This window comes from Lissotriton helveticus, chromosome 7 (assembly GCF_964261635.1).
Source record: "Lissotriton helveticus chromosome 7, aLisHel1.1, whole genome shotgun sequence".
Taxonomy (NCBI): domain Eukaryota; kingdom Metazoa; phylum Chordata; class Amphibia; order Caudata; family Salamandridae; genus Lissotriton; species Lissotriton helveticus.
The window spans coordinates 1064178926-1064201426 of record NC_136068.1 but is presented as its reverse complement, the minus strand read 5'-3'; the positions used below and the strand labels follow the sequence as shown (position 1 = coordinate 1064201426).

Below are 22501 nucleotides of genomic sequence, written 5' to 3'. Positions count from 1 at the left end.
TGTGCCTCATGGGAACAGTCCAGTCCGAACTACCAAGCCATGTCTTTCCCAGACCGGAATCAAGCATCCAAGGACCGGTTTCTGGCTATCAGCCTTCATCAGCCTGGATAGCTTGACTCCAGTGGTGTGGAGAGCCTGGGACTCACGTCTGAGCATACCCAGCCCACTCGGGGTGAAAATTGCAAAAAACCCAGTTGATGGACAGAATGTAGAACAATGTCATACATTCACCCCAGTACTAGGATCTGGGCCTAAATCCATCGTTTTTTTGCACTCCACACCACCCTGGGTTAGACACTGGCTGTATGCAAATCGGCTCTGACCCTGTGCCTCATGGGAACAGTCCAGTCCGAACTACCAAGCCATGTCTTTCCCAGACCGGAATCAAGCATCCAAGGACCGGTTTCTGGCTATCAGCCTTCATCAGCCTGGATAGCTTGACTCCAGTGGTGTGGAGAGCCTGGGACTCACGTCTGAGCATACCCAGCCCACTCGGGGTGAAAATTGCAAAAAACACAGTTGATGGACAGAATGTAGAACAATGTCATACATTCACCCCAGTACAAGGATCTGGGCCTAAATCCATTGTGCTGCATTTATTTGTCTGTTCCCACAACAATACGATTCGTCTTTCAGTCAGACTGAAGGGAGCTGAGGTGCTGACTGAATGAATAGATATCAGCAAACTCGTTCTACCACTGAACATTTGCTTTCATTCTGCCACAGCCCAATTTGTGGTCTGGAGGCGAGTAGCAGGTGAATGCCTGCGCATGGGTACCAAAATTTGATATAAGTAAAACCGAATGGATGTCCAAAAGATTGCGTGACAAACTACTCGGGAGTCAGCTCTGGAGGCTCTAGCTTTCCTGTACACTCATTCTGTACTAAGGAAACTAGCCCGTACATTAATTCCGAAAACGTACATGTTAGAGTATAAGTTTAAGACACTACATCTAAGAAACACGAAAGGCAATCATTGCTCTCCGTGTCCTAGTATTAATATCAGCAGACAGCACACTTTAAAGAACCAGGGTCGGCGAGCTTGGGACCAGGATGCCAAACTTCCGAGGCATGGAACGCAGGCAAGAGAGGCGGGCTCTACTTCGATAGGCAGGAGCCTGCGAAGTTCCGGCAGATTCCCCGCCTCAGTAGCAGGGTAGCGGTGACGTAGCTCGTCCGGAGCGCGGCACCTTGGAGGCAGAGGGAGCCCACAAGCAAGCAGGGATTCCGGGAGAAGAAAGCAGGGATTCCGGGAGAAGAAAGCAGGGATTCCGGGAGTGATGCGGTTCTCGGGAGAGAGCAGGAAAGGCATAACGGTGCGAGAAAGCAAGAAGAGCCCGGTGAGTGGGGAGAGGGGGGGGAGTGGGAGGTGTGTGCGCGCGTGCGTATGTTTATGTGTGGCTGTGTGTCTGTTAACTGTGCGTGTGTATATGTGGGGCTGTGGGGCTGTGCGTGCGTCCTGAGGCATTGTGCCTGCGTGGGTGTATGTGTGTGTGTGTGCGCACGCGTGAGTGTGGCTATGTGTGCGCGCGAGTGAGAGCGGCGAGAGGCTGGCAGGCTGTGAATCTGACACAGGAGATGTGCACGGCGACGGCCTGGGCGTGCGCGCCCACGAAGTGAAATCGCCGCCGCGATTCCCAGGAGACGGGCGACATAAGTTGTCGAGCTGGACGCAATGCTTCGCATTGCTTTTCTCCAGCTCGACCTAAAAAAATAGATGGAAGGTCAATTTTTCATGTAAGATTTAAAGGACTATAGCAGGTTGAGCATTTTTACTTGCAATTTGCGGTTGAAAGAAACAGTTTAAAATTCTGTCCTTAGGGAATGTAGCATACACAGTCTTTCTAGAGGCACTTAAGAGATGACACAGGAACATCCCACAAAGGAAAGGGAAGAAGCACAGTGCTTGCTAAGTCCTCTTTACTTCAAGCAGTGTGACAAATAAGCACATTCTGATACCTGTGATGACAACTTGAGAACACCCCAGAGAGACTCCTTTTGTATACCTACTACAGCAGTATATGAAACATTACAAGGCACAGTCACAGTTCATGCAAATGAAATGCACCATACATAAACTATACATATAATATAAGATGTATGTTATGTAAATACCCAGTTCCTTAAAAATATATCAAGGCAATTGATAGAAACAGTGCCGTAATTATTTATATATTCAGTAGATGTTTATGACCCACTGAATGCCTGGTTCTGAATGGTGCTCTCCCCTGTGTCCACCAGGGGCGTATTATGAAAGTGCCCCGGGGACGCAACAGGTATTTGTGCCCGCTCTGCGTGCCCCGGGGCACTTTGGTATTACAGAAGGGGCTGCAGATGCTTAAGCGGCCCCTTCTGTAATACCATAGCGCTGGTGCACATAAAGCACCAGCGTTGTCTTCAGAGGGCATTCCCTCACTTTCATGGGGTCATGCGCCATGCAAATGAGGGAATCCCTTTGCCTCTATTTTCGTGCTGTATTACAGATGCAGGTGCAGAGTCAAAGAAGCTCTCAGGAGGCGCACTGAAAATGTGACGCACTGTCAGTGCGCCCTGTGATGGCAGCCCTCTGGAGCAGTTGAAGGGGGTCCCATGGACCCCCAGAAATCCATTTGCAGGCAGATCCCTGTGCCTAAGCATCTCACTCCTGCAAGACAACCTATACAGAGACTTCTATCAACTTTTTAAAATGTGAACACTCTTCCATGTAAGACGGAGAGCATTTATCTAGGCTTTCTGTGCAGGTAGATGAAGGGTTGGGAGCCACAGGACATGTTATGTAGATTAACTACTGACCAAAACCAGTGAGTAGACCAGTAAGGTCTACTTCTTGTTTGGCAGTGCTAGGTAACACAAAAGATTTTAAGGGGAGCTCAGATACTGAGGTTGACACAAACTAACTACCAGGGATACATCTTGATAAGCCTCCACCCTGCCACAATTGAGCCTGGTTTCTGGAGCAGAGCAACAGTACCAGCAGCAAGCAAGCTGCCACATGAACACAGAAGGATAAGGGCAACTTGATGGTGAACTGCTATGTTGTGCAAGCCCTGCCATGTCTCCACAAGACACTATTTGCCATGCATATAGACATGTTGCAATGCACGTGGATAATACATTCCATACATATTGACATAGTGCACACACCAGAATGGAAATGTTAGGACCCCATTGCTGAAGGAATGCATGGACCTTTAGAAGAGGTTTGGCAAGCTGCATCCTCCTTCAGCTGGGCTGGACCAAAGACAATACTGCTTCTCGTAGGGGGGCTCCTACTGCACCTTTGTCTCCGTGCTCATCCAAGTTTCTGCAACATTCATGGCTGTGCATCGTCCTGATTAACATGGACTCTGTGTGCATCAAGGACAGTAAGAAGGAATCTCACACTCCCCTGCATTTACAGGCACCTCGATGACTGTGACCGGCACATGGATCCCGCTGTCCTATGGACACTTCAAGGCTCTACAACTCAGGTGGTGGTTTGGTGGCTCTCCAGAGGCCTGATCTGTCTTCCCTGCAACTTGGGAGACTGCAATCCCTCTCGGGCCTACCGGAATCGTATCCTTGTGCCCCGCTCTTCTTGTTATTGCCAAGGCTTGTTGACTCTCCAGTCTGAAGAGCTTCAAGTTCAGAAAAGCCTCAGATTCAAGCATTACACAGCTCTGAAACCGATGTCCTAACTGCATCTCCTGCGATGTGGGCTTCCATCTCCTATGTGCTGCTGAGGTCTCCCTGCGATTCTCTGTGCCTGCTGCCAGTAGGTCCTTCTGGGATCTCCATTGATTCCTGCTGACTCTCCTGCATGCTGAGCAACCTGCCCTGACTTATCTGTGGTGAGTGAGTGCCTCAGACCTTGCTGGTCTGCAACTAAGCATTTCATCATGCAACATGTATGTTGCGTTTGCCAAGGCTTTTTGGTGGTCCTTATGGCCACTGCCCTTCTTGCATCTCAACAACCAATTTGGGACAGCTCGTGGATGGATCCTGTGCTTCTGCAACATTGCCTGCTCACCACAGCTACAGCTTAAAGATCTCCGTCCTACCGTAAAGTACCGCCAACAAGGGCTGGCATTGTGCTACTGCTACTCCTGGTTCCCTCTGTGTGGTTTGGACTCTGTCTCCTCTTTTTACAGGTGCTCGTCATCTGGAATACATGCCTGGGTTTCACCTACTTGGTCCTTGGGTCACTCTAGCTGCTGGACATCCGAGGTTCACTATTGACCTCAACAGGCGGATCCGACACCACTTCGCAGCAAAGCATCCGGGCTCCCTGGTGTGGGTATCCCGGTTCTCTGGATATCCACGGGTGGGGGTGCCCTCCAACCTCCCTGATTCTAATGGTTTTCTCGAGGTCCTCTGGGAAGGGTCCTGAAAACATAAAACTCCAACTGCGACTTCCCCACTTTATCCTATGGTCACTGACCCGGGTATCACCTCTGCAAACACACGCATAGCCACACTTGGTTACTTACAAATAGTGGTTCTATGCTCCCCCTGGTCCCTATTCCTTGGTTATTAGTCTTGGGTTGGTACTCACCTTGCATTCCATTTACGTAGTATATGGTTTGGACCCCCATTGGTGCCCATGTGTTTTATGTGCTTTACTTGCCTGTTTTTAAGTTTATATTGTTCTGTATTAATATCTCCAGGTAGGAGATATACCAAAGTAGTTTTATTGTTTGTGTATAATAAATAACAAAGTATTTTTCTAACACGTGTGGTTCTTTCTTGTGTGTAAGCTTCACTGACTGACTGTGTGGTAATGCACCCACTTTACTCCCTCTTGAATAAGGTTTAGCTGCTCTCCACAGCTACCACTTGAGAGCTTTGGTTGTCTGGGACCACTATTACTATCACTAAAGGGTGTTTGTGCTAAGTGCAGGGTGCTTCACCAATAGATATGCACCATATATTGAGTCAGCCTCTCACACAGACCTGCTAGTTCCAATAATGAAGGTGCTATTGGTTAAAAATCCTGAATTGACTGATGGTGTCACACATGACTTGGCTAAACTTGTGGATATCTCTGAGGAGGTGATGTAGAGGGAAACAGACAATGGGCCCAGGGTAATTCTTAGGTAATATTCAGTGTTTGTGGTTTGGGCATGCTGCAAGGAACACCAGGAGTAAGGAAAGAGTGGTCAGCGAGGTTTGAGTATACCCAGTTTAGTGCTGTACTGAGAACAAGTTTGGCTAGCATAGTAGAATAGTCTGTCATGTGAAATGCTGCTGAAAGGTCCAGGAGCATGTGTCTAGAAGACAGAAGCTTATGGTGGACCATGGACTGTTTGCTATATTTCGGGATCACACCAACATTAGAGACTCATTCCTAACTTGTGTATTCATCATCATCTTTATTTCGATCACTTAGTTTCTATAAAGGACACATCACAATATTATTATAAAATTACAGTCATAGTTTAAAAAAGAGTTAAGAATAAAAAAGAGAAGAATAAATTACAACAAAACACAAGAATAGTTGTTTGAAAAAGAAAAAACGAATACAAGAGGCTTATTTAACAAGGACATCATTTTAAACGTAATTAGCATTTCTAATTAATCCTTGCATAAATATTAAAGTTAAAAACCATCACCTACATCCATACATCTCAAGGAATAAAATGATCTACAAACCATCATGCAATATTGGACAAGATAAAGAGTCGCTCAATACATACATCTAGGAGTGTCAACTGGTGCAAAAAGCCAAGGTGCATTTCCAAGTCCATTAAAAAGATCACCTGATAATTCTTGCACCTTAATCCTTAGGGCCACCAAAAACTGTGCTAGGCCAAACACCACAACTCTGCTAGTGTCAGTACTAGGGATTCGAAGCACTTCAAGATAGTGTATAGAACCAATGGATCTACATAAGGGGACAATCCATTTAGACTGTAGATTTTTGTAAAAATGACAGAAAAATAATACATGAGCCAGGGATTCAGATTCTCCTTTGCCTGCTGGGCACTGATCATCCAGTAATCCTTGAGATTGATTTCACTCTACCCTGCTTCACTCCAATCTATGCCACTTCACTGTACTCTGAAACAACCTACTCCATGCCACTGCAATCTACAGTACTGTAATCTACGCCACCGCTCTCTACGCCACTCTATACCTCTGCACTCTAGCACATCTGCACGCTACTCTGAAACACTGCTCTCTACATCACGCCACTCTACACCACTACACTCTACTCTGCACCACTCAATGCCACTGCCCTCTATGCCACTCTACTCTAATCCACTCTACTCTACACCACTGTATGCTATGCCATTACACTCTATACCACTCCACTATGCACCACTCCGCTCTACACCACTGAACTTTATGCCACTGCATTCTACTTTACACCACTCTAATCCACATCACTGCATTCTACGAAACTACATTGTACAATGCTGAATTCTATGCTGCTTCATGCTACGCCACCATAATCTGCACCATTCTACGCCAATGCACTCTGTACCAGTCCACTGTACTGCACACCACTCCTCTGTACCCCGCTCTAAACTACTGCACTTGATTTTACTCTGCACCACTCAACTCAAAGTTACTGCACTCTATGCCACTGTACTCTACACCTCTGCACTCTACTCTGGACCACTGTACTCTACAACACTCTACTCTATGCGCCAAGCGACATCACATACATGTTGCCTGCAGGTTCAACCTAAATATGACCTGCTGCTTCTGTTAAACCCCATGCTGGCCCACAAACAGGCTGCCTAGTACTCCATGGTGCAGAGGTGTGTACTTGCTATCTAGCCTAGGATTTATATTGAAAGTATACATATACAGTACAAAATCCTACGCCTAGACAAACTCTTAATATTTCCACACATTAAATGTGTGCTGCACAGTTCAGTGTACATGAAGTGGCATATTTATCGAGTGTTTTTCATTGTCCTTGTGCCATGCAAGAGGTGCAGGGCAAGCAAAACCTATGAGATTTACCAAGCTATGGAAGGTCACCTTGCATGGCCTTCCGTGGCCTTCCGTGGCCTGGTAAATCTGGAGTAATGCAAATCGCTGCCTTGCGTTACTCTGCTTCCAGGAGGCATACCATGGATAGAGCGTGGATGTTTTTACTCATCCACACATGAATTCTGAAGAATTCCCAGATTTACCAATACTAGTAGAGCTAGGAATGTGTCAAAATGATAAGCTTACCCAGGGGAGGCGTAAAAGTATCTTTATTTCTCCTCGTTTTTTCCTTTCTATGTGTGCTGCGCTCAGCATATGTAGAAAGAGGAAAAAACCTCCAGTGCCTCTGTGCCTTATCGCATTAAAAAATCTCCACCTGGCCTATCTCACACCTCAAAAATTGGGAAAAAAGAGCATACTCCTCACTGCGACTTGCCCCAGGTGTGCCAGCGAGGACTGCAGGTTCCTACATATGGTCTGGAGTGCCCAGAAATCGCCAGATACTGGAACAGGATCTTCTTTGTGTTCTCCCGAATCCTTGAACGACCGAACTACTGCTCCCTTAAGTTGCTCTACTGGGGATCCTAGAGAACGTTGGCAGCAATAGGGGAGAGTGCACCTTAGCTATAGTCGCTAAAAGAGAGATTGTGCGTAACTGGAAGGTGGCCCATGCTCCCTCGCAGGCTAACTGGAGAAAGGCAATGGACTTGGATGTGTAATTAATGGAACCTGTATACAAAGTGAGGGCATATCCCCATAAGCACCATAAAGTCTGGGGAAGATGGTGGGAACGCTATAGTATATATCTGCCCTGAGGACTGTGGCTATGACTCCACCCACATTGGGCGCCGTGCCACCTGTTAATTGGTCCAAATGTGGTGTTTGCGATGTGTGTATTTGCTTCTACCTTTTTTTTGTCCCTTCATTCCCTCATGGTTGTATGTTCCACCAGTTTCAACGGATGTGTAAACTCAATAACATTTGTCTATAAAAAAGAAACGCCTGGCTGAGTCCCTGTCTCTCCTCGCCATCTTTTCCTATGTGCTGTTTTTTATACCATTTTTCAGTTTCTGACATTGTCTTTTTAAGTTTTGTCTATTGCATTTCATATGAATCTTATAATAGACTTACATCCTACCTCCTTGCTTTCCTTCCTTTTCATTGGTTCCTGTGCTTGCCACTTACTTTTCCTCTATTTCTATTGGCTGTAGCATACTGTTTCCTGCATTTACTAATGCTTGTATGCATGTTCCTCTTGTGCTTCTTTTATCAGTTTCTCATTGCCAAAGTTCTGTTTCCATCTGCTTTTGTGGAACCATTTTTTTAAGGTTTTGCATGCACAGCGCTTGTTTTTATTCTTTTGAGCATGAACTGATAATGCATGTCTTCAGCCTCGCTTGCACCAGCCCACGTCCCTCCCACCACCTTTTTCCTAGAGCTGCTTGGAAACGGGACCCCACTGTCATCACTTTTATAACCGCATGTGCAAAAAAACACCTCTCCCATGGGCTGTTGGGCCCATGCAAAGACTTCCCCTTTGATAATCTTTGGGCTGTTAAGGCACGCTCCTTTAGTTTCGTTTGGCCATGGCCATAGCTGCCAAGGTTTCAGATTGCTATGTGTGACATTTTCATAATTTCAGTGTAATTATGAGTGACATTTCACCGACTATGAGTGACACTTCCACGGGCGTGCAAAATCAAGCAATGAAGATGAGGGAAACATATAAATATCAGAAATTACATCTATTTGAGCAATGTGATCGACTTTAGGATCATATCTTCAAACACACATAGTTAAGCTAAAAGAGTGGTGACCAAAAACTCTAAAGAGTAATAAAATAGGCAATTGACTTTCTCCATCTATGCATGAAGGGTCTGGAAAAACATCCCTGTATCCATCAGGACTGCCTCAACACTACTCCAACAGAGGAAAGAGTTGTAGACGCACCTTTTTAAAGAGCAGGACAGCACAATGCAGTAATATTACATGTCTCCTCACAGAACCCAGGTACCTCTCTCATCATTCGCTGATTTCTCGTGCCTTGACCATGTACATCACTCCACTTATCTTGGTTTGCGCTATTAAAATAGCATATACTTAGAATAATCTCCCTTCACAGACATAGATCTTCAGAGTAATCTACATGCACAGGTGCAAGAATGCAAACGTTTTGCTTAGTCATATATAGTGACTTATAACTAGAATGTTATAAGCAGAGAAGCAATGTTAAGTACAATAATCGAATAAAACAATCTTTTTATAAAGTAACACTACAGATCTGGATAACAATGTTAGAGTTATTTAAAAACTGTAATGTATGCAGATACAGCCCTGCCTGTGGGTGTGTCAACTCAGTTCTAACAGTGCGCCTACCTGGAAGCCCTCGCTGCCTGTGCCCTTTTTTAGCTCCAGCAGTTCCTATGAGCCCTGGCTGCCTGTGCCAATACTCGGGTGTAAATGTATGAAACTCCCCATCTACACTGCAAACAGAACACGACTGAGATGGTGAAAGGTTTCAGGCTTCCCCTGCGGTACTCTAGTCGCCCTCCAGCAGAGATAGTGCCTATAATACAGGAGATGGCCTGACGTTACAGAAATGGAGGCTTAGGTCTGGGGGGTGGGGGAGGAAGGAGGGAATACAAGTTTTCTTTATGTGTATTTTTATAAGGCGTGCACATTTATGGATGATTATAAACAGTTTCATACAATGCTAGAATTCAAACATTAACAAAAGAAGTAGGTTATACAGTAATAATGTCCATTAGTGAAACAATCGCTTAGTACAATAACTGTAAGCCAGTGATATTTGTGAGCAGCATGCACCCGATGAAGAGGAGCTGGTATCTTTCAATGCCAAGCAGCGAGTGGAGTGAGACCGTAAATACAAGCAACTATTTGTCTGAAACAACCAACTGCTTGCTACTTAAAAGGTAGTCAGTGTGAGACACTTACTTTTGGCGTGGGGAACACTGCAGTGCTGTCCCGCTATGAGCCAGCCAGCTGCCACAACCTCCTCCTGCCCCGTGAGCAGAGAGGCCTCGAGTCAAAGACTGGCGCAGGCCCTGCATTTTTATTATGCCCTCGGTTCTGCTGCACTCACTGCAGCGCTACAGGCTTCAGTGCCTGTTGAGGCACCACAGTCCTGTCAAGTATCACGCTTCGGACGTGACTCTAACGCATTTCAGTGTGGTGTTCCGCATCACCGCACTGAGTGCATTGTCACGCATTTTAATGCCAGGGTGCTAGCGCGCACGCCCGTGCCTCTAACACCTATGTGCCCCGGCTGCTGCTCAGCTCTCCGGCAGACTTGCCAGCAGGAGACACAATTAAGTGTAAAGATCCGATCGTGCTCTGGGTTAGTGTCTGACAGGGCTACAATTTTACATTCTGCCAGGCAGCAGTGCCTCTGCCTGCATAATTGAAACAGCGGGGTCTGCCCTCTCAGTCGCTGCGTTAGCTGTGGCGCCAGCGCCATTTGGGGGAATCATGACCTCACGTCCTTAAGCGGAAGGAAGTGAGGTCGGTCAGAAGCGGCGGCCGGGGACTCGATGCAGACCGAGTTAACTAACGAGATTCCGCGCTTTGCTGAGAGCTAGGTATTACCCCCGGACGGCATTCTGAGGCGTCGGTAGATGTGCAGGTCAGTGTGTGCTGCCTTAGTTTGTTTTGGCTGCCTGCAGGCATTGTGCATAGGATGGTAATTTCGCCGATATTACACCAAAGTGGCAGCTGTTTGGGGGCACTTTGAATGGTTGTGCATTTTTTTTATTTCCTGCAAAAAGTTTAAATGCGTAATGACGCCATCGCCTGTACCTTGCAAAACATAGTTTGAGCGTATGCCATTGGCGGGCGGCAGCTTTCACACCCCAGCGGTCAGAGGGTGCTGCAGGCGGCGAGGGTAACTGACCTACCTGTACTTGTAAGTGGTGCAGGGAACTGTCACAGGGCAGGCCGGTTGTCCTCAGGCTGCACGAGTGGGCGGCGCGGCTTCGCAGACAGTTTCTGCTCTCACCCAGCGTTGACGTGTGCCCTGAATTACTGCCGTGATCTGACTACCCCGTCACCCACGACCCGTCCGCCAAACTGATGGTGCCTCAACAGGCACTGAAGCCTGTAGCGCTGCAGTGAGTGCAGCAGAACCGAGGGCATAATAAAAATGCAGGGCCTGCGCCAGTCTTTGACTCGAGGCCTCTCTGCTCACGGGGCAGGAGGAGGTTGTGGTGGCTGGCTGGCTCGTAGCGGGACAGCACTGCAGTGTCCCCCATGCCAAAAGTAAGTGTCTCACACTGACTACCTTTTAACCCCTTGCATGCTGATGACGAGCTCAGCTCGTCATCAGCGTTACCTACCGTGTGCTGATGACGAGCTCAGCTCGTCATGTAACGTGGTAATTTTTAAAATGCCGCATAATGCGGAAAAAGCCGCCACACGCATGCGGTTAGGTAGCAAGCAGTTGGTTGTTTCAGACAAATAGTTGCTTGTATTTACGGTCTCACTCCACTCGCTGCTTGGCATTGAAAGATACCAGCTCCTCTTCATCGGGTGCGTGCTGCTCACAAATATCACTGGCTTACAGTTATTGTACTAAGCGATTGTTTCACTAATGGACATTATTACTGTATAACCTACTTCTTTTGTTAATGTTTGAATTCTAGCATTGTATGTAACTGTTTATAATCATCCATAAATGTGCGCGCCTTATAAAAATACACATAAAGAAAACTTGTATTCTCTCCTTCCCCCCACCCCCCAGACCTAAGCCTCCATTTCTGTAACGTCAGGCCATCTCCTGTATTATAGGCACTATCTCTGCTGGAGGGCGACTAGAGTACCGCAGGGGAAGCCTGAAACCTTTCACCATCTCAGTCGTGTTCTGTTTGCAGTGTAGATGGGGAGTTTCATACATTTACACCTGAGTATTGGCACAGGCAGCCAGGGCCCATAGGAACTGCTGGAGCTAAAAAAGGGCACAGGCAGCGAGGGCTTCCAAGTAGGCGCACTGTTAGAACTGAGTTGACACACCCACAGACAGGGCTGTATCTGCATACATTACAGTTTTAAAATAACTCTAACATTGTTATCCAGATCTGGAGTGTTACTTTATATAAAGATTGTTTTATTTGATTATTGTATTTAACATTGCTTCTCTGCTTATAACATTCTAGTTATAAGTCACCATATATGACTAAGCAAAACGTTTGCATTCTTGCACCTGTGCATGTAGATTACTCTGAAGATCTATGTCTGTGAAGGGAGATTATTCTAAGTATATGCTATTTTAATAGCGCAAACCAAGATAAGTGTAGTGATGTACATGGTCAAGGCACGAGAAATCAGCGAATGATGGGAGAGGTACCTGGGTTCTGTGAGGAGACATGTAATATTACTGCATTGTGCTGTCCTGCTCTTTAAAAAGGTGTGTCTACAACTCTTTCCTCAGTTGGAGTAGTGTTGAGGCAGTCCTGATGGATACAGGGGTGTTTTTCCAGACCCTTTATGCATAGATGGAGAAAGTCAATTGCCTGTTTTATTACTCTTTAGAGTTTTTGGTCACCACTCTTTTAGCTTAACTATGTGTGTTTGAATATATGATCCTAAAGTCGATCTCATTGCTCAAATAGATGTAATTTCTGATATTTATATGTTTCCCTCATCTTCATTGCTTGATTTTGCACGCCGCGTGGAAGTGTCACTCATAGTCGGTGAAATATCCCTCATAATTACACTGAAATTATGAAAATGTCACATAGCAATCTGAAACCTTGGCAGCTATGGTGGCACCATCAGTTTGGCGGACGGGTCGTGGGTGACGGGGTAGTCCGATCACGGCAGTAATTCAAGGCACACGTCAACGCTGGGTGAGAGCAGAAACTGTCTGCGAAGCCACGCCGCCCACTCGTGCAGCCTGAGGACGACCGGCCGGCCCTGTGACGGTTCCCTGCACCACTTACAAGTACAGGTAGGTCAGTTGCCCTCGCCGCCTGCAGCACCCTCTGACCGCTGGGGTGTAAAAGCTGCCGCCCGCCAATGACATACACTCAAACTATGTTTTGCAAGGTACAGGCGATGGCGTCATTACACATTTAAACTTTTTGCAGCAAATAAAAAAAATGCACAACCATTCAAAGTGCCCCCAAACAGCTGCCACTTTGGTGTAATATCGGCGAAATTACCATCCTATGCACAATGCCTGCAGGCAGCCAAAACAAACTAAGGCAGCACGCACTGACCTGCACATCTACCAACCCCTCAGAATGCTGTCCGGGGGTAATACCTAGCTCTCAGCAAAGCGCGGAATCTCGTTAGTTAACTCGGTCTGCGTCGAGTCCCCGGCCGCCGCTTCTGACCGACCTCACTTCCTTCCTCTTAAGGACGTGAGGTCATGATTCCCCCAAATGGCGCTGGCGCCACAGCTAACGCAGCGACTGAGAGGGCAGACCCCGCTGTTTCAATTATGCAGGCAGAGGCACTGCTGCCTGGCAGAATGTAAAATTGTAGCCCTGTCAGACACTAGCCCAGAGCACGATCGGATCTTATCACTTAATTGCGTCTCCTGCTGGCAAGTCTGCCGGAGAGCTGAGCAGCAGCCGGGGCACATAGGTGTTAGAGGCACGGGCGTGCGCGCTAGCACCCTGGCGTTGGCATTAAAATGCGTGACAATGCATTTCAGTGCGGTATTGCGGAACACCACACTGAAATGCGTTAGAGTCACGTCCGAAGCGTGATACTTGACAGGACTGCATGGCCGGAAACTACCATCTGTTGTGCTGCTGCAATGGGGAGTTCTGATGTGTGTCAGTATTGCTGTGTATGTGTTAGTGCCTCCCTGTTATTTGGTGGTGCCGTCTGCCTGCTTGTATTATTTCTTCTGAACATGCACTGGGAGTGCATGTGTCTGCCTCTCTCGCATGCACCAGCCTCCGTCCCTCCCACCTCCTTCCTCCCAGCACTGCTTGCCCGTCCCCACTTAGTTCTGTCTCCAGCAGTCCAGGCAATCAGTAATCCTCAAAGCTTCCCCCTTGTCCTCTTCCAACTTTTTCTCCGGGACCGGCTCCTGCACTTTCACATAGACGCTGGCAATAAGTTGGTGACTCAGTCAGCCCGTGTACAGCTACCAGATGATGATAGTCATGGCGCTTAGGATCACACCAGTGGACACCAAAGTTTTGGATTTCCTGGAGCAGACCATTCTGATATCCCTCCATATAGCTCCAAACCCCACAATCCAAAGGCACTAAATATACCCATTCTCCAGTCAGCACCTTCCCAAAAATACCTCTGCCTGTTCTTCAATCCTAATAACCCAGTATTTGTAAAGCATGTCCCCAGCGCCTTGAGAACCTAAGGGTCTCAAGGCGCTGGGGACTGTTGGGAAGATGAATTGAGCTATTGCCCAGAGTCACATGGTGCTGGGCTGAGCTGCTGCTGGCGCGCAAACCGTGAGCCCCATGCTTCGGAGTCAGCCACCCTGGCCGCTGCGCCACACCTCTCCCTCGATCCTGGTAGCTACAGCGCAGCATTAGCGCGAACCGTTGGATGGGAACACACTGCACTGGCTGACTGCTTCATGAGAGCCAGTTCCTGTCAAAGCAGGGGAAACAAGTTAGCAGTGAAGTGCTCAAGTGTTGCTAACTTAGTTTTCCAGCTTGCACTCCTTCCCAATGCAGTTAGCCACGGTGATTATCACGTCCACAGCAGTAGCAGAATTTAGGGAAACTGGGCCTAACTGAATTCAGATGACGCCTCTACAGCCCAATGAGGGCCTGCCTGGCTGCAGTGGTTGTGTTCACAGGGCAGCCTGGCCAACCAGAGGGGTGAGAAGCATAGGTTTCTCGGTGCCAACATGTCTGCACATGTCATGCATGGCAGGAGGAGGCGTGATATGTGCAGTTGTGCTTTGGCATGTGAGTCTGTCAAGCTGCAGCTTGTTCAAATACCAAGTTTTTTAGATTCCACTTCCATTTTTTACTTTTCACGCTATGTACTTTGGAGAAAACCCACACAGGTACACAATAAATACTCAACACAATCTTATTTTATGTAAAGTTCAAATAAAGTGCAAGAAATCAAGGAACAGATGTAGGTAAATGAGAAATACCGATTTCTTAATAGCGAAAATTACCGATTCGCTATTAAGAAATCGGTATTTCCTATGTAGGTAAAGATTCGGTAAAAAATACAGAATCCTTAATATTCCTTAATAGCGAATTGGTAATTGAGATTCGGTAATAAGGAATACCTACCCATTCATTTCTATGGGCTTGGAGGCCCATAGGAATGAATGTGAAGACATTCAGTATTAGCGATTCAGTGTAACCGAATCGGTAATACCGGGAGGTATTTCAAGGGTGCCAGGGTGTCCAAAGGATACCCTGTTGCACCACTGAAATGTGCATGTGTGCACATGTGGGCACAATCATGCCCTAAGGGCATGGATGTGTGCCACATGGCACTTTAAAAAAAGTAAAAAAGTGCTTTTTTAAGGGAAATCGGTAATTACCACCAACTTTAAGTTGGTGGAAATTACAGATTTCTTAAGGCCCAAAAGCACTCCTTAATATGCTTCTTACATTGCATTTAAGGAATCTGTATTACCGACTCCTTAAATGCAAGAGCAATAAGGAATCGGTATTAAGGAATCAATATTTACCGATTCCTTACCTACATTAGGAATGGCTAAATACCGGTGGGTAACGCTGAAATTTACCGAATTTCGGTGTTACCAACCGGTATTTAGCCACCTACATCTGGCCCTTGGTTTTTATCACAATCAGAGGCAGTAACCAAAATATGCATGACCATAATTTACATGTGCAGGTGTAAAAGTATGGTTGTGTTTTCTTTTTGCACAACTGCCTAAGACAGTCTTAGGCGTGCAAAGGAGACCAAAAAGACAAGAGAGCTATTGTTGTTATGATCTTACGCGTATTAACTTGTTCAGTTTTCAGGTCAGCACTGTTCTATTCCATTTGGTACCTGAAGCACAAATTCGCACGCCTAATATGTTTATGCAAAAACACAAACATTTTTGCAAGCCCTGCTCCTACATTGTCGTGACATTGTTGGTTCTCTAAGTCAGCGCTCAATTTGTAAAAAAAAACAAAAGTATCATGGCTCTCAAAAAAAAAAAAAGTATCATGGCTCTCAACAGGAGGCCCTTGAGGTTGCACCTCACATTGCCCCTGCCATGCTGCCATTGATAATTACAACACAACTACTAACCATTACACTCCTTCAAGTGTGACGATTCAGACTATTCCCATACACATCCCTGTTTCTGAACATATAAGAATACATTAATATGTCCTGAAATATTTATACGAAATAGGCAGAGAGGCGAAACCTATGCATTTATCAATGCTTGTTTTTGCTAGCTATCACCTTCAGGCATCTCCTCTCCTTCTTCTCTCTCTTTTAGTAACTTTCTGGTCCTCCATCATTCTACTTTCCTTCCTTCTGTTCACCTTCTCTTCCCATGTCCTCCATCTTCACCATTACACTATCTGCCTTTCTCTGACAGCTTTGAAGAATGGCGATGTGCGGTTGGTGGGGCACAGTCAGCCGAACGAAGGCCGTGTGGAAGTTTACTACAACAATACATGGGGCACGGTGTGCGATGACAACTGGGACATGAGAGACGCTGATGTGGTCTGCTGGCAGCTGGGTTTTGCGAACGCGACACGGGCCATGAAAGGAGGAAGCTACGGACAAGGTAAGTGAAGAAGAGAAAGGTGGAGGAGGACGGCATTCAGAGGTAATGGTGCTGTGATGAAACAACATGAAGGGTAGGGCTGTATCAAGAGTGAAAGATTGTCATGTTACTTTATGTTAGACAGCATTTGTAAAGCGTGCATTCACCAAGCAGGCACATGGCTCTAGCTAAAAGGAGGTAACAACAAGATCAGGAGTCTAGCCATATGCTTGTCTAAAGAACCAGGGGCCAGATGTAGGGGCCAAAATACCGGTCGGTAACGGCCGATTTCGGCCGTTACCGACCGGTATTTAAGAAATGGCATGTAGGGGGCATATTTTACCGATTCGGTAAATTTACCGAATCGGTAAATTTACCCAATCGGTAAAATACCGAATCGGTATTTTTACCGATTCGGAAACTTGCAGATGTAGGTGGGACTCTTCAGAGTCCCAAAGGCCCTACAAATTCGGTATTTTACCACCCAATCCAATTGGGTGGTAAAATACCGAATCCAGGTGTGCATGCACATGTGTGCATGCACACCTATGCCATGTGACAGACAGACATGCCCTTAGGGCATGTCTGTGTGCCACATGGCACACATGCCTGTATTCGGGGTACTAGAGGGTGTCAAAGTGACACCCCCTGCACCCTTGCTGAAATCGGTATTTACCGAATCGGTAAATACCGATTCGGTATTGCCCATTGATTCCTATGGGCTTCAAGGCCCATAGGAATCAATGGGCAATACCGAATCGGTATTTACCGATTCGGTAAATACCGATTTTTACAGATTCGGTAATTCAATTACCGAATCTACCTAAATCTCCCTCCTTCATATTTACCGATTCATAAATACCGAATCTGTAAAATTCGGTATTTATGAATCGGTAAATACGATTTTCCTACATCTGGCCCCAGGTCATTAAAAGTGTCCTAAATCTGAAATAGACAGTTGTAGATCTTATGTCATGAGGAAGGGAGTTCCAAAGATATGGGACAATTACAGAAAATCTAGCACCGCCCACCCTCTTCTTTTTAAATTTAGGCACGGATAACAAGTTATGGTGGACTGATCTGAGATTGCGTTTTGGGGTGTATGTTTTAAATCTAGAGGGCATAAAGATTGGGCTTTTCTCATACAGTGATGTAAAAATAATACAGACAGTTTTATAGATGGTCCACTGGGCAACTGGGAGCCAGTGCAGCTTTCTCATCAAAGGCTTAGAAAGGCAATATCTTGGCTGACTCCAGACCAGCCTCGCTGCCTGATTTTGTACTGTTTGCAGTCCTGATTCAATACTTTTGGTAATCCTAAGTAAAGAGAATTTGCATAGTCAATGTGAGACATCACCAAAGCCATTACTATCTGGATGATGACTTCACAGGTTAAGTGTTTCCTGATTTTTTTGATCTTACCAAGCTGAAAGGTAAATGAGGAAATCACTGCTCCGATCTGCAGCTTCATAGAGAGGGCTTCATCAATGAGGATTCCTAGGCTTTTAACTGCTGTTTTGGTAGTGGGAGGTGATCCCAACTCTAGAGGCCAGTATCTGGTATTCCAGTTATGGATTTTATTGATAACGATCATTATTTCGGTTTTCTCTGAATTTATTTTAAGTTGATGGCTATTCATCCACTCCCTAATATACAGCAACGTATTTTGGAAAAGCCTCATTGATTCTGAGGTATTGTCCAATTTGAAAAGCATCTGCATATCATCAGCATAAATGTAAATTTTAAGTCTCCATTTCTGTAGCTCACGTACCACAGGGCAAATATAGAGATTGAATAAATGAGGAGATAACGCAGAGCCCAGACAAATTCCACAATTCAGTAGAACCTGAGTGGAGCAAAAGGGAAATAAGCAAACATATTGAGACCGATCCCACAGAGAACATTTTACCCAATCTAGTGCTATGCCTTGTGAACCTGCGGCCTTGACACAGTCAACAAAAAGGTAATGGTCGACCGAGTCAAACGCAGCCGACAGATCCAAGAGAACCAACTCTGATTTGCTGCCTCCCTCAAATAATTGACCACTGAGAGACTGGCCATCCCTGGGAAGTGGATGGGACGAAATCCTGCTTGATGGGGATCCAGATAAGCAGAATTCTCCAAAAAAGAGCGAAGGTATTGGGCAACATGTGCCTCTAATAGTATGGCTCATGGCTATTCTGGATATGATCAAGTGTTGATGCAGCCTGGGATTTATGAGGATATGAGTTAATCCTGAAATTAACAGTACTTCTGTGCACTACCAGGTGTTGAGTTTGATTGGGGTTTTCCAAGAGCTGAGACAATCTTGGCTTTGTCTCACACCAGAGAGAGCCTTCGGAACTCAGTTAGTCTGGCACGTTCCAAGAGTTAACACAAGGAGATGATGAACGGAGTGCTGAAACTTTTCAGACACTCAACCCCAGTCACAGATCTGGGTTGAATCCATCATCGTTCTTTAGCTCACTCTGCCACCCCAATTCAGACACAGCTATATGCAAATCAGTCTGACCTGTGCCTCATGGGAACAGTCCAGCCCGAACCGCCAAGCCAAGTCTTCCCTGGACTGGAAACAAGCATCCTGGGACCGGTTTCGAGCTAACAGTTCTCATCAGCAAGGCTAGCTTAAATTCAGTGGCAAAGTGAGCAAGGTACCCATATCTGGGCATACCTTGCCAACTTTGGGCAAACAAAGCAAACACAAGGAGATGATCGACGGAGCGCTGAAACTTTTCAGACACTCACCCTCAGTCACAGATGTGGGTTGAATCCATCATCGTTCTTTTGCTCGCTTCACCACCCCAGTTCAGACACAGCTATATGCAAATCAGTCTTGACCCTGTGCCTCATGTGACCAGTCCAGCCCGAACTGCCAAGCCATGTCTTCCCTGGACTCGAAACAAGCATCCTGGGACCGGCTTCAGCCTAACAGCTCTCATCAGCCAGACTAGCTTAAATCGAGTGGCAAAGTGAGCATGGTACCCATATCTGGGCATACTTTGCTAACTTAGGGCGGACAAAGCAAACACAAGGAGACGATGGACGGAGCGCTAAAACTTTTAAGACACTCACCCCCAGTCACAGATCTGGGTTGAATCCATCATCGCTCTTTAGCTCACTTTGCCACCCCAGTTCAGACACAGCTGTATGCAACAGTTGTCTGAAATTAGTTGTTATCAGAAGCTGATGAGTAGCCATTATCAACAACTGAATATGAGAGGCATGTGTGAATATGGGCTGTATGAGAAGATTAATGAATATGGGCATTTTGAAGAACTGGGTATTAAAGTAAAGTGTACGTCTGTAGTGTTATGAGGATTAAGTAAATCTGGGTACATAAAGAGGAAAGAGTATCTGGGCGTTATCATGAGCTCAGTGAGTATGAGTTAAGCAATTTTCAGTTTTTATCAGGAACTGGGTGAGTGAATGTCAATCTTTCGAAAAGTAGATATATTTTTTCAGCTACCGTAATAAAAGACCAGATGAAATTAAAGTGGAAGGTCATCTTCTTGTACCAGCCTGTTTAAAACATGTGAGCAATCGATATATTTTCAAACAGTATGAAAGTTCAAACCACCAACATATTGTTTGTTGTCAGACTGCTGTGCTCGATTTGTGTTTGTATACTTGAGAGGTAGGCAGGGAAATGATTTTATGGTAAAATGGAACTGGGGATAGGAAGATCTACATCACCATACAAGATGGTGGCTGGTAAATTTGCTATGTATAAAAGGAATACAAGCGAAAGAGGAATTAATAAGTGGACTGTTATGATTGTAAAACATTGAACACTGAAAGAGGGTGCTCTCCCCCATGGTTAACGTACCTGGGTATATTACCTGTTCTGGGGGGTTTCCCTCAGATTTCACAGTGGTGATAAGAAGCTGGGATTCATCACAACTGCTCCAGGAATACTCAAACTAATCACAACAATTTATGCAGTATGCCAGGACACATGTTTGGTAGGGAAAGGTATTGTGGTGGGGGCTTACCATCATGGTATTGGTAAAATGCAGCCAGGTCTGGTGGGTCAGTGGACTAATGCTTCTACTGCAGGGATCTGTGTTTGACCTCATGGTCACAGGTTCAAATCCTGGCGGGTTCACTCAGCCTTTAATTCATCCCTGGTCAATAAAATGAGAACCATTGAGTTGGTTAACAACAAGCATCTGTTATTCAGCGCCAAGATACCCGTAGTGGTGAACGTGTGGTTTACAAATACACATGTTATGTTCTATTGGAAGGGACAGCTTCATTATAAAGCAGATGAGGTCACATTAATGGCATCTAACAGCACATGCTATCACAGTGTGTGGACACATTGAAGTGCACTGCTGTAATTGCAGTCATCTTGATCGGTTGGCAAGTTCAACATAAAGAATAACAAGTGTGCAGCATTTGAGTTTTGCTCATTAAAGTGACGCAATAAGAGAGCTATACGCCAGCTGCATATTTCTGTTTCAGTGACATACACACCACCAACATCTTACTGTCACAACCAGTAGCAGGAAGTAAAATGTGATTAGTTATTGTTAGGTTACAGTTTACACTAACTATAGATTTTTTGGTTCCATTATAACTTTGGTGCTATTTGACAAATCTGCATGCAACTTTGCAATTGTCTTTATTTAGTTTGGTGTAAATCTGCTTAGTAGTATTCAAGAGATTAGTGTATCAAAACTCTTTTAATGGGCATTAAGGGTTAAAAAAATGGAGATATGTGGACAGTTAATTGGCAGAGTTCCGCGGACCCAAAATCCGAAAAATACTCGGATCTGACTGGACAAAATAGCTGTCTCTCTTTAATCATCCTTTTCGGTTCAGAGAACCCAAGGTGGGGTCTGCAGAACCGAAGCTCTCAGAGGGTCTGGCTACAATGTTATAAAGAATGTTGCAGTCAGCATTACAAGACACAACCACTTGGCTCCGCATCCTTGGGGAAAATTATGAAAGGAAATAAGGGGCAGGGTGAGTGAACCCTGACCCCCAGGCCCATGTGGGGACCCCCAAAGGGAACCCCAATCTTTGCAACCCCTTAGATAATGTGAATTCTGGCTAGGGCTGCAAACCCAGTACAAGTGTCATTGGCAGGGACCATGAGAACCACAGGCAAGCTTTGTGAGCTCATCCTGGTCTTTTCTACTATTCTATGAACCCGTAACCAGGCGCTTCCAGCATACACCATGTCCATGAAGTCTGCCATGGGTTTGCAAACCATCAGCCGCGGCCCGTGGAGGGAGTTACGGTGGGACAGGGAGGCATTTTGCGATGCAGTGCGCGCTACGAAATTCGTTTTATTAATTAAATTGTGTACTTACCTGCAATTATCCATATGCCAGTTTTTAGCACCCTCCACCCTGCCCCTCCCCCTCCCCGCCTCCCTGCCCCACCGTAACTCCCTCCACGGGCCGCGGCTGCAAACCATACTACAGAGCCGAAAGCTGGTTGCAGCTAAGTTGGCTGCTTGCCACTGGTTGGGCGCAGTGCTTCGCCAAAGATAGATTAAAAAATTCTTGGATGTGGTATATGATAAAAATATATAATTTGACTGAAAAAAACAAAGACTACAATGAAGTTAAGGATAGTTTTAGTTATAACATCTAAACATAGGTTTAAAGAAATATCCGAAATTCACTGAAAAAACAACTTACACTCCCAATGCAACGCTTATGTGGGAGCAGAATCGTCCCCAAATATTCAGGACACCACAACACTTGAATAGCTCGATATTTTACCTTAGACAATTCTCCTGTGTTAAGGAATTGTGCAAAAAGTCATACTTTCTAAGGCCAATTTAGCTAAGTAGCAAAAATAAGTAACTGGGACCACTCAATAACTGAGATCCAGATCAGCAGAAAGTTAAAGGATTTTATTACGAAAATA

At 45.7% G+C, this 22501-nt stretch overlaps 1 protein-coding gene across 3 annotated transcripts in view; it reads left to right on the top strand.

Annotated features, from left to right (window-relative positions):
- The window catches only part of LGALS3BP (galectin 3 binding protein), a 227280-nt gene that overhangs the window by 56273 nt on the left and 148506 nt on the right, over positions 1-22501 (top strand). For all 3 annotated transcript variants that reach the window (XM_078653962.1, XM_078653964.1, XM_078653963.1), the window contains one exon: positions 16448-16639. In XM_078653962.1, the coding sequence (XP_078510088.1) occupies positions 16448-16639 (192 nt within the window). The remainder of the gene's footprint in view (positions 1-16447; positions 16640-22501) is intronic.